Below are 12,979 nucleotides of genomic sequence, written 5' to 3' on the forward strand. Positions count from 1 at the left end.
AACCAAAATTTAGACTTAGATCAAGATTTACCACCACTCAAAACTCATGATTACGAAGATTACAACACCAACAACTTTCAGTCTTATCCAGCTTCTCCAGAAACTAAACCATCACCAACAGTAGAAAGATGGCACTCATCAACCCAGCAACACCCTATGGCATCATTATTATATATCCAATCTTCACTGGTAGCAAAACTAAAGATGCAAAAAGACATTTTCAGCAATTCAACCAAATTATGTAAGTAAATTAGCAAGAAGACAATAAAGAATTTCTATTCCCTTTCACACTTAAAAGAAAAGCATTAGAATGGTATTATAATCTTGATGAAAAAACTTAAGTTTCAAAAAAAAGTTAAGCAATTCAAAGAGAAGTACCAACCTAGTGGCACAACAACTAAATACCTACAACATCTCAATAGCATCAAACAAGGCAATAAAGAAGATATCAAAGACTATACCCGAAGATTCAAATATCATGCAAAGTGCTACAAAAATCTACTCACTAAACAAGGTAAGTATATTTGGTATGTCTAGGGATTAAAGTAGATATACTAGCAAATGGTTGCTCTCACAAGTACGGAAGAAGATCTAAATGTCGAGACCTCTATTGACAATATTTCCAAGAAAATCAACAACCTCAAGAAATAGCTTTGAAAATTTTTAAGAGTAGAAACAACAAAAACAAACGACTCTACAAACTCAAAGTCATGAAGAAAGACAAGAATCAAGAACTTACCAAAATACTCAAGAAAGTTACAATCAAAAATAAACTTAAAGAAGGAATATGGTGTACGAAATGTAAGAACAAAAGACACATTCTAACAAAGTGTAAACTACTGAATCCTAGGTGTTAGATTTGTGAAAAAGAAGGATATATAGCAAAGATTTGTCAATACAAAAGAGCAACTGAAGTCATATGAATTAAGAATATAACTTGAACTCCTACACCAAGTAAAAGACATTACAATCAACCCAGACAACAACTATAGCAATGGTAGCTGAACTACCAAAATGAAGGTATATATAATCCTAACCCTAGATACCATTGACAATACAACAATGGCAACCAAGACAATCAGTATCAACAACCATACCAACAGGCTTATCAACAACCTTATCGAGACAACCAACAATGGAGACCACCACCTTGGCAAAAAAATTATCAACAACAGTACCACAACAATCAACAATGGAGACCACCTCTGCAATAACTAAACTATCAATAGTAAAATCAACAATATGATCCACCACTTAGAGTATTTCCTCGCAACAACTATCAATAGCAACCTCAAACTCAAGAAATCTAACCCCAATACCAACAAAAACAAAATCAAGGTAATCGACCTTGTCAGCAAGATCAGCAACTCTTACCTCAGGTTCATCTTCAAAGTGTTCATCTTCAATTTAGTCGATGTTGACATTTCTTGTTGTTGGAGGAGGTTTTCGATGCTCTAACTCAAAGTCAGAAAAAACACTACACTCCTGAAGATGACCTTGAGGAAAAGTCAAAGAACAAAAACTCCAAGACAAAGTGCAAGAAATCTCAAGGCACGAATGGCAACAAAGCAAGGAACTAATCAACACAATTCAGCAAACCCTTCAACAACAATCTAAAGTTGAAGATGATTAAGAAATTGTGACTAAAACTTTGTCAAAATAAGAGGAACAACCAAAGCCCATCACCAACATTCTTTAATAAGGTATCACACTTACCCTTCTAGAACTTTCACAAGTAACTTCGTACTTGAGAAAACAACTTCTCAAGATATTGCAAGCTTCTTCACCAAAAAACATTAGCTCAAGTCAAGAAAAAAACCAACAACTCATCCTATAAGGCAAACATCCAATCTAGCGACTATGGTGAAGATGTACTATGCATCCCAATCATGATAGGAAAGAACAAAGTTATATATGTAATTATCAACGGCAGAACAAATGTCAACATTATTGAGTATTCAATTTGCAAAGCAATGGGACTTGGACCAATCCACTCTACACCCTTCAATGTCAAGATGGCCGACAACCAGAGTGTACATCCATCAGGAATCGTGCACAACATTCCTATCAAGATTAAAAATCAAGAATTTAAAGTAACTTTCATCGTACTCAAGATGGCGAAAGACCAAAGCTGCTACAAAGTACTCCTCAAACAAACTTGGCTCAAAACAATAAATACCATCACCTTTGGAGGACATAAAGATGCTCCACAACTATCTACCAATATTATAAAGAAGATTGCAAAGAAATTTTAACTAACCACAATCAAACAATATGACTAGAATGAAGAACTCGACAGCTATGAAGAAGCTCAAATTCTTAAGGCATACCCGAATTAAAAACACTAATCTAAGTCAATCTCAACCAAATCATCCTGAAGAAAACAAACAATCAAGATCCTCAACTTCAAAATGAAGATTTCCAACACCAAGATTTGAAAGAAAAGACAACATTAGCACACATGAAAAAACAACAAGAACATTCAAGCATTAAACTTGAATAGTTTAAACTGACGCATCAACAAATTCCACTCCAAGAACAACCAGGTCTACAACAAGAAGGATCATGACTTACACCAATACTCAACCTTGAAGAACTAGCTCAAGAAATTAACCTTGGAACATCTGAAGAACCAAAATAACTTCACATTGCCCAAGAACTTAATGAAGATTTTAAAGCAAAAGCAACCCAACTACTTAACACTTATCAAGATGTTTTCACCTGGTCCTAGACTGACTTACAAGGAATTCCATCTGAACTTTACACACACCGGATTGAACTTCAATCACAAGTGGTACCAACAAAGCAATCAGCCTACCGAATGAATCCCAACATACAAACCAAAGTCAAAGAAAAGCTTGACAAACTCGAAAATGTTGGATTCATCTTCCCAATTCAAAATCCAAAATGGCTATCACCACTAATCATTGTCCCCAAGAAGAACAACAAGCTTAGGACTTGTGTTAATTATAAAAAGCTCAACAATACAACTTAAAAGGACACTTTTGTAAGCAACCAAAGGGAAAAACTCAAAAAATGATCCATGGGGTTTAAATATAAAGGGAAAGGGCCCATAAACAAGAGTGCACCCCCTTTTCCAATTGGTTAAGGGTCTTGGGATATTTAGGGTTAAGCGTTCTTGGGTTTGAATAGTACTGGGCTGGGTGACCTCCCGGGAAGTCCAAATTCATGAGCTTACATTTAGTATTAGAGGGGTCTCGAGTCTGACTCTATTTATTGGCTAAGGGAATCACACCACATGTTGATTGACATCTGGCTGGTCCAATTTGCTCCCGCTGGGCTCGACCCAAGGGGTAGGGTGATTGACATCTAGCTGGTCCAGTTTGCTCTTGTTGGGCTCGACCCGAGGGGTAGGGTGTCAAGAGAGTGGGGCTCTCAGGAGAGCTGCAGCTCTCAGCTTCTGTTCACAAGGGTGTAAACTTGCAAAGAAGTGTAGTGGATTGTAAGCAACCAAAGGGAAAGACTCAAGAAACGATCCATGGGGTTCAAATATAGAGGGAAAGGGCCCATGAACAAGAGTGCACCCTCTTTTCCAATTGGTTAAAGGTCTTGGGATATTTAGGGTTAAACGTCCTTGGGTTTAAGTAGTACTGGGTTGGGTGACCTCCTGAATTCATAAGCTTACAACTTTTTCAATTCCATTCTCTAATGAAATTCTTGATGCAGTTGCAGGATATGTCATGCCATTTTCTGATGAAATTCTTGAGACAGTCTCAAGATATGAGATGTACTCTTTTCTCAACGGCTTCGGTAGACACAATCAAGTACACATTGCACCTAAAGATCAACACAAGACGGCTTTCATCAATCCATGGGGAGCATACGCCTACCTTTGCATGCCTTTTAGTCTCTCCAATGCACCATTCATGTTTCAATAAATTATCATTGACACTTTTCAAGAATACCTCACCGAATTTATGCGAGTATTTATGGATGACTTCAGTGTCTTTAGCAACAAAGAAAATCATCTCCAATGCTTAGAGAAATGGTTCATCAAATGCCGTGAACACAATATCATATTGAACCCTGACAAGTGCATTTTCTTCGTCAAATCAGGAATTCTACTCAGACATATAGGTTCCAAAGAAGGAATCCTCATCAACAAGGACAAGACCCTCACAGTCACCAACATACAACATCCATTCAACATTGCAAGCCTTTGATCATTCCTCGGTAAGATGGGATACCATTGAACATTCATCAAAGACTATGCCACGATTGCAAAACCTATTGCTAAACTCCTCAAGAAGAATCAAGCTTACAACTGGACTCAAGATTGTCAAAATGCCTTCATCAACCTCAAGAATTCTCTCACCCAAGCTCCAATACTTGCTCAACCAAACTAGAACAAAGACTTCAACATCCAAGTCAACACCTCCAATTATGCCCTTAGAACGATCTTTTTGCAACAACAAGAAGATCATAAAGACTGACCAATCTACTATGCAAGTTGAAGACTCAACTCAGCCGAAATGAACTACACTACAACTGAAAAAGAAGCTCTAGCAATGATCTACATACTCCAGAAGTTTCGATAGTACCTACTCGGTAACGTCCTCTACTTTCTCAACAAAACAATCCTCACCGATGGAATTGCACGATGGTTCTTACTACTTCAAGAATACAACTTTGAAATCATTTACAAGCCTGGAAGAGAACATGAACCCCTAAGCCACATTACAACTGATAAACAACTGAAACACAATATAGATGACTTTTCTGACTCTAATATCCTTTGAATCCACACATCACCAACCTAGATGGACAACATCTACTACTACCTTACAACAGCAACAATACCAAGTTGATATTCAACCTCTAACAAGTGCAAGCAATTTGTCTTGAGGACAAGACCATATTTAGTCGTGGGAAGAAAATTGTACAAACAAGGAAGAGACAACATTTTACAAAGATGTGCAAACCTAGAAGAAACATAAGATCTACTTGAAGAAGCTTACTGTGGATAAATAGGTGGACATTTTGCTGAAGAAATCACATCTGAAATAATTTTACAACCAAGACTTTGGTGGCCAACACTTTGGCACAACTAAGCCAAGTTCTGTCATAAATGTGACATCTACCAATGAACCAAGTATGCACCAAAGAAATAAACTCAAGAACTTCATCTAAAAACTCTACTCGAACCTTTTCAATGATGGGGACTTGACTTTGTTGGTCCACTTATGACAAGCTCCAAACAAAACTAGTACATTCAAATTGCAATAGACTATATCACAAAATGGGCTAAAGCTCAACCAATAAAGACTACTACAACAAAGAACATAACAAAGTTCATTTATGAAAACATCATCACAAGATATGGCTTACCTTGAGAACTCGTCATTGATCAAAGAACACACTTCATCAATGAAACCATCAAAATTCTGACTCAAAAATTCACTATCCAGCACAAGGCTTCAACACCGTACTATCCTCAAGGCAATGGTCAAACAGAGTCTACAAACAAGACACTCAAAAACATCTTTATGAAAATCGTGAAAATAAATCAGAAAAACTGGGATGATCACATCTATAATGCTCTATAGGCATATCGAACTACACATAAGGTTTTAACAAATTCAACACTATTCAAGCTCACCTACGGCCTTGAAGCTTTAACACCACTCGAGTATATCGTTCTATCACTATGAATGGCAATATAATACAAAATCAACCAAGAAAAATCTATCAAAAAAATGACTAACCATGCTAGAACAACTTATTGCTAGCTGAGATCCTTTGACTATCTCGTTTTGAAGCTTTGGAATGCACAAGGAGTCTTTTCTAACTCAGCAAAGATGTTGCTTCATATGATGGCCGAGGCTAACTATTATCAAACAGTTCTATTGATAGAGTTATGCAATCTCATGTGTGAGGCACTACTTTGATGATGTCCTATGACTAAGGAGGAACATGAGATGCATATGAGGCAAATGCTGCCACTATTGAGGGAGAACAAACTGTATTCTAAACTGTCAAAGCGTGAGTTCTTCTTGGAGGAGATCACCTATCTCGGATATGTGGTGCCATGAGATGGTGTGAAGGAGGATTCTCAAAAGACTCAGATAGTCGTTGACAGTGGATTCTGTAAGAGTGTCTGTTGATCGAGGATGTGTGTTCTGGTAGAGGCACATTTATTTTGGCCTGGAATGAAGTCAGGTGTTGATAAGTATGTGCACAGTTGCTAGACCGGCCAGGCAGTCACAATGGATTGTCAGAAGCATGAAGGTCTCTACCATAGTTAACCTCAGCAGAAGTGGGATAGCATTTTCTATGAATTTTATAGTACACGCTTCAAGACAATGATGCTATCTGGGTTGTTGTGGATTGTGTGATGATGTTGGCTCACTTCTTCCTTGTGAAGACAAATGCTAAGGATTTTGACCTTGCTCAGCTGTTTTTCTATGGGCTGCCTAAGGATGCTGTAAGTGATTGGGATCCCACGTTCACTTTGGTGTTTTGGCAGATGGTGTTCCAGAAGCTTGAGACAAAGCTGAGCATGAGCATCCATAGTCAGATGGACAAACAAAACAAGTTAATTAAGTGCTGGAAGACATGCTGAGATCGTTTGTTGGTCATCTGAAGAGGCAAAGTATTTGGGAGAAGGACCTGCCTTTGTTAGAGTTTGCCCATAATTGTGCCTTCCATTTGGCTATTGAGATGGCTCTGTTTATGGCAATGTATGGCTTTCAACCTCGGTCCCCTGTTGGTATGAACTTGGCTTCTCTTAAGGTGCACCAGGTAAAGGAGTTGGCTGATGAGCATTGTCAGCACAAGCAGTTTCAGGTTGGAGACAAGGTTTTCCTTCGGTTGTCTGAAGCTCAATGAGCTCTTCAAGGTGGAGGTAGTTCTAAGTTATCGCCACAGTACTGTGGGCCTTGGATTATTCTCAAACGAGTTGGAGACCTTGCCTATCAACTAGACTTGCCTAGTGGTGTGTAGGAAGTTGAAGGCATGTTTGCATTCTGGTAATATCTTGGACCAGTCTGCAATCAAGATTCCAGAGATAGATGTTTGAAGGTTGGCCCTACTTGTGTGTTATAGCAACGGCTAGCGCGCACACATCGTAAGACTTGGAGAGAGTTACTTGTTCAGTGGAATGGTTATTCTCCATATGATGCTACATGGGAAGCTGAGGATGATGTTGTTTCCTAATTTTGAGTATGACTTGGATGACATTCTAGAGGAAGAGGAGAAGTAGTCGCTTGCTCCTATCCTTTCTTTCTTTTCTGACCCCGCTGATGGCTGGAGGTGCTGTGTCACGTGAGACAGTTAGTGTTTTTGTTAGCGGGATGCTTTGCTAGCTTCTCTCTCCTCAGCTACTGTTCATCATAGTTGGAGCAGAGGGAAAAATGTCACCGTATTTCGTGATGAACCAGCTGATTCTGGACCTAGGTCTCTGATCAAAGAGCCAAATACCAACTGCAAATTTGCATGTGAAGAGGTGTTCAAGCATCTTCAGTCACCTTCCAGTTGAGCTCTCCAACAATCTTGACGTGCGGATGCGTGCAAACTGCTCCTTGAGCCAGGACCATTTCTCCAGGAGATAACTTATGCTACAACACTCTCTGATCGACGATCTCAATGTGGAAAGATCCACAAAGCTGTCCCACTCATCATAGTTGTAGAAGAAATCATCCTCATACTGCATCTGCAACCTTGCTCGAGCCCAAGCCTCCGCCATTGCAAGCTTCTCCCTCATCTTGATCAGCTCACACTTGAGGCGGCAAAACAAGTCCAGGTCCTGAGGAACAACAATGGAATACACCTTTCCTGGGTATCTGTCTCGAAACCTGTGAAAGTACAGTGGACGATGTGGTGTTTCAGATCGCAGCGGAATGATAACTTGATGAAAGCAACAAAACCATCGAGCTCGCTCTTTGGGGATCAATTATCATCTCCTCCTTTGAAGCAATGAGCAGCAGGCCTTGATCGCATCCAGAAGTACTAGAGATAGTCTGCAAAAGCAAGTTTGACACCAGTGGCCTCGTTTCAAAGGCCTGCTGTGGACTTCAACAGAAGAAAAAGAAGAAAAATAAACTCAAGTTTCAAAATTTATAGAGATCCATACAATCCAAATCAAGATCAATCTTCCATGAACTTAATGCCACTTTCAGCACCTCCAAGCTCTGCCAAAAAACGTAGCCACGGTATGCCACAATCGTTCGCTTGAAAATCTGAAGATGTCAATCGAAGCATGCAAGCAAAAACATGAAGTAAAGAAGCACAGGTGGACAACAAAGGAGATGAACTGAGCGAGGCCAAGAACACATAAGGACTGAATGTAAGCATGTGAGGCCTTGTGCGGTTTTTTCCTCTGTGCGTGGCTTCATGTGCAAAGAGTTTGGTGTGGTAAGGTATGTTGCGGAGCAGCCAGAAGCCCAGGGTGAATATAAGTACGTGAGGCCTTGTGAGGTTTTACCACCGCCCGAGGACTCCTGTGCACAGGCCCCGGGTGAGAGTCATTTGCGAAAGTGTTCTGCATGAAACTGGTGCCCTGAGGCTTCTGGCCGTGTAGCCCCATGAAGAGCATTTTTTATTTAATTTGTGTAGAGTGTGGTTTATTTTTGCATATTGAGTGTATCGATATCTTTTAGTTAGCAGATTATATTGAAGAACTGAAGACTACCTACAGTTAAGTGCATGCAGCAACAGATTATATAAAAAATGAATGCAGAGAATAACAAATCGGGATTTCTAGGAAGTTCGTGCGTGTTGTTAGTAATAATAAGTAATAATAATAATAATCATAAAAACCTGATGTTCAGCCAGTTAGAAGATTGTCTGAAAATTATGCATGTACTGATTCTTCAGCTATTGAGCAATTGATTGCTGCTGGCTCACTTTCTATATATATCAAAGCGATTTGTTTTTAACAATAAACATCTATAAGCTGTGACATTGTAGAGTTTGAAAAGGAAAAGAATTAGAAAAAGAAAAAACAGAAAACACGAGCTTTTTACTGCTACAGTTAAGTACTAACAAATCGGGATTTCTAGGGTATGTGTGCGGCGCTAGGGTTTGTGTGGTGTGTGTGTCATTTCTCATGGAGTGGAAAACGTTTTTCAGGGATCCCACTTTCTGGTGGGACAACAGGTTCAAGAAGAAAAACAAGTTCTTCTCAGAGTCCTACCCGGATTTCAAACATGTTTCTACCGGAGAGAGCCTGTGGATCGCCAACAGGAAAACACCAACCTGGGTCTCTGCAAAACTCGAGTCGCTCGCTGACCCAGCTGTAGGTAAGGCCGCCACGGCCCGCTACAAATCTCCACATACCCCACCTGTAGCTGGTGATGAACCGGTGAGTTTAGGGAGGCTGATACACCGCGTGAGAGACTCAGCTGAGAGCAGATCCCTTTCTTTGGGAAAACAAGCCCATGAAGCTGTGCTCAAGAGTGATGAGCACAAAAGCAACATCTACTTGTTGACGGGATTGATCGATATGTACTGCAAGTGTGGCGAGCTTGAGGAGGCTCGCAAGATTTTCGACTCCATGGGAACCCGGAGTCTTGTGTCCTACAACACGATCATCCAGGGCTGTGGCTCGAACGGGCAAGCTGAACTTGCTCTGGAGTACTACTCTGCCCTGAGAGCTTGTACCACCATTCAACCCAACGATTGGACACATGTCGCGGTGATCAGCGCCTGCTCCAGACTTGCTACCGAATCCAGCGAGAAGAGGGAGAGAGCTCTACGCATCGGGATGGAGATCCATTCAATGCTGAGCAAGGAGAAGAAACAGGTAGATCTGTTCGTGGCGACTTGCCTGGTAGACATGTACTGCAAGTGTGGCGAGCTTGAGGAGGCTCGCAAGATTTTCCACTCCATGGAAACTCGGAGTGTTGTGTCCTACACCGCGATCATCCAGGGCTGCAACACGAACGGGCGAGCTGAACTTGCTCTGGAGTACTACTCTGCCCTGAGAGCTTGTACCACCATTCAACCCAACGATCGGGCTCATGTCGCGGTGATCAGTGCCTGCTCCAGACTTGCTACCGAATCCAGCGAGAAGAGGGAGAGAGCTCTACGTATCGGGATGGAGATCCATTCAATGCTGAGCAAGGAGAAGAAACAGGTAGATCTGTTCGTGGCGACTTGCCTGGTAGACATGTACTGCAAGTGTGGCGAGCTTGAGGAGGCTCGCAAGATTTTCGACTCCATGGGAACTCGGAGTGTTGTGTCCTACAACGCGATCATCCACGGCTGCGGCTCGAACGGACAAGCTGAACTTGCTCTGGAGTACTACTCTGCCCTGAGAGCTGATAACACCATTCAACCCGACGATCGGACTCATGTTGTGGTGATCAGCGCCTGCTCCAGACTTGCTACCGAATCCAGCGAGAAGAGGGAGAGAGCTCTACGCATCGGGATGGAGATCCATTCAATGCTGAGCAAGGAGAAGAAACAGCTAGATCTGTTCGTGGCGACTTGCCTGGTAGACATGTACTGCAAGTGTGGCGAGCTTGAGGAGGCTCGCAAGATTTTCCACTCCATGGGAACTCGGAGTGTTGTGTCCTACACCGCGATCATCCAGGGCTGCAACACAAACGGGCGAGCTGAACTTGCTCTGGAGTACTACTCTGCCCTGAGAGCTGATAACACCATTCAACCCGACGATCAGACTCATGTCGTGGTGATCAGCGCCTGCTCCACACTTGCTACCGAATCCAGCGAGAAGAGGGAGAGAGCTCTACGCATCGGGATGGAGATCCATTCAATGCTGAGCAAGGAGAAGAAACAGCTAGATCTGTTCGTGGCGAATTGCCTGGTAGACATGTACTGCAAGTGTGGCGAGCTTGAGGAGGCTCGCAAGATTTTCAACTCCATGGGAACTCGGAGTGTTGTGTCCTACACTGCGATCATCCAGGGTTGCGGCTCGAATGGGCAAGCTGAACTTGCTCTGGAGTACTACTCTGCCCTGAGAGCTGATAACACCATTCAAGCTGATGCTTGCACCTACACCTGCGTCCTTGTTGCTTGCGGGAGTGTGATGGCGATCAAGCTCGGGAGGGAGATTCACCAGCTGGCGAAGCATAAAGGGCTGCTGAAAAACAATCCAGTTCTGGGCTCCAGCCTGGTGAGCTTCTACGGCAAATGCGGCGATGTTGATTCTGCTCAGGAAGCGTTTGACGAGTGCCGAGCTCGGGACGACACGGGTCTCTGGAACTCTCTCATACAGGCTTACACTCTCCAGGGCCGATCGATCGAGGCCTTGGAGCGTTTCTATTCCATGACTCAGGAGGAGGGCTGTAAAGCTGACGATGTGAGTTTTGTTTCGGTGTTGAACGCTTGCAGCCATGGTGGTCTGGTCGGGAAAGGAAGGCAGCTTCTGGATGAAATGCCCAAGCAGTATGGAGTCAAGCCACGTCTGGAGCATTATGTGTGCCTGATCGATATGCTCGGGCGAGCTAACCTCCTCGACGAAGCTGTGAGAGTTCTCAGAGCCATGCCTTTTGAACCGGATGCAGTGGTTTGGACGTCCCTGCTCGGAGCCTGCCGGAAGTGGAAGAATTACATGATCGGCAAACTCGCGTTTGAGCGTCTTGTGGAGATGGATCCCAAGAGCGGCACGCCCTACGCATTGATGGCCAATATATTTGGAAACCTGGGGATGCTCAGTGAAAGGGCCGCTGTTGTGGAGAGAATGAGAGGTGAAGGCAGCTTCAGGGAGCCCGGGAGAAGCTGGTGGACGGATGTTAGCTCAGGAAAAGTGCATTCTTTTTCTGTCGGGGATAGGAGTCACTCACAGAGCGACGAGATTGCGGCCAAGCTCAAGCAATTGTTGCTGAGAATGAAAGAGGAGGGGTACGCGAGCGATGTGATCAACGTTCTAAAAGACATACCTGAGGAAGATCACCTGTGCGGCCACAGTGAGAAGCTTGCGCTGGGGTGTGCTCTGGTGAACTCGCACCAGAAGGAGACCATCAGAATCGTGAAAAATCTCCGAGTTTGTGACGATTGCCATGCGGCCACTGCTCTCATCTCTAAGCTGGAAAAAAGGCTAATCATCTGCAAAGATGCCAGTCAGGTTCATGTGTTCCAGGATGGCAGATGTTCCTGTGACAACTACTTTTGAAAACATGTCAGTGCTCTTTCTTGCAGTTATCCCTGGTTTTAAACCCTCTGTGAGTCAAGCAGAAACATGGGCCGCTGAGTGAGCAAAGTACCGCCGTCAACCTGAACTTCACGGAGAAAAAATTAACATTTAAAGTTAAAACTATGCAAAAGGAGGATGACACGTTGTCTTAAATTTAAATTTCTTTTTGGTAGCCAGGAATGCTGTCAGTCGCATGGGGGCTTGGTGGGGAGCTGGGTTCTGAGGTGACTGACGCAAAACATGTACGTGCCTGCATGCCCTTTGCGCGTGCACTAAGTAAGCATGTGGTGGAGGACATAGGTGCCCCAAAACGGAGTGCCCAGATTCAGATAATAAGCCTTAGTATGAACCCAAACTCTTTGCTGATAGCAAGTACCGCCTCATGTTCCGGGAGCAAGGTGATGGTGGCTTGCGGCATGACCAACTTTGGGTTTGTGCTCCTAGAGCACGTTGAAGACGTGTGGAAGCTGGTGACGATGGCATTTGTTTCTTGCAACGTACTCACTAGCTCCTCGGCGACGTCTTCCTTCCAGATTTTTTGAGCTTGTCATGAGTGGTGATCTGCTTGCTCTCTCCTGTGACGACTTCTTCCAGCCTCTGGTGCCCAACCTCAAGGCTCTCTTGTGGATGGAGCTAGCCCTACACAGTGTGTGTGTGTGTGTCAACCAGCAGATGCACAAATCGTTGAGAATTAGCAACAAGTGTGTATCATAGGCTTAGTATGTAGTGTACTAGTGTACATGTACATGTGTTTCAGCTAAATATAATGGGCCAAATACACCGAAGAAGTGTGTATAAGAAGAGTAGAAACAAATTAAGAAATGTAAATTAAGAAGTGCAAAAGAGATGAAAATAAAAATT

General features: G+C 42.9%; 1 protein-coding gene across 1 annotated transcript; it reads left to right on the plus strand.

The window, feature by feature from the left end:
• The first annotated feature begins 9,067 nt into the window (after positions 1 to 9,067).
• On the plus strand, positions 9,068 to 12,270 carry LOC112343524 (putative pentatricopeptide repeat-containing protein At3g49142). Its single transcript, XM_024667136.1, has 4 exons — positions 9,068 to 9,465; positions 10,945 to 11,098; positions 11,216 to 12,049; positions 12,160 to 12,270. The coding sequence occupies exons 1-4, from the start codon at positions 9,068 to 9,070 to the stop codon at positions 12,268 to 12,270; spliced, it is 1,497 nt and encodes a 498-aa protein (XP_024522904.1).
• Positions 12,271 to 12,979: the final 709 nt, after the last annotated feature.

The sequence above is a fragment of the Selaginella moellendorffii genome, unplaced genomic scaffold (genome assembly GCF_000143415.4).
Source record: "Selaginella moellendorffii unplaced genomic scaffold, v1.0 SELMOscaffold_157, whole genome shotgun sequence".
Classification (NCBI taxonomy): domain Eukaryota; kingdom Viridiplantae; phylum Streptophyta; class Lycopodiopsida; order Selaginellales; family Selaginellaceae; genus Selaginella; species Selaginella moellendorffii.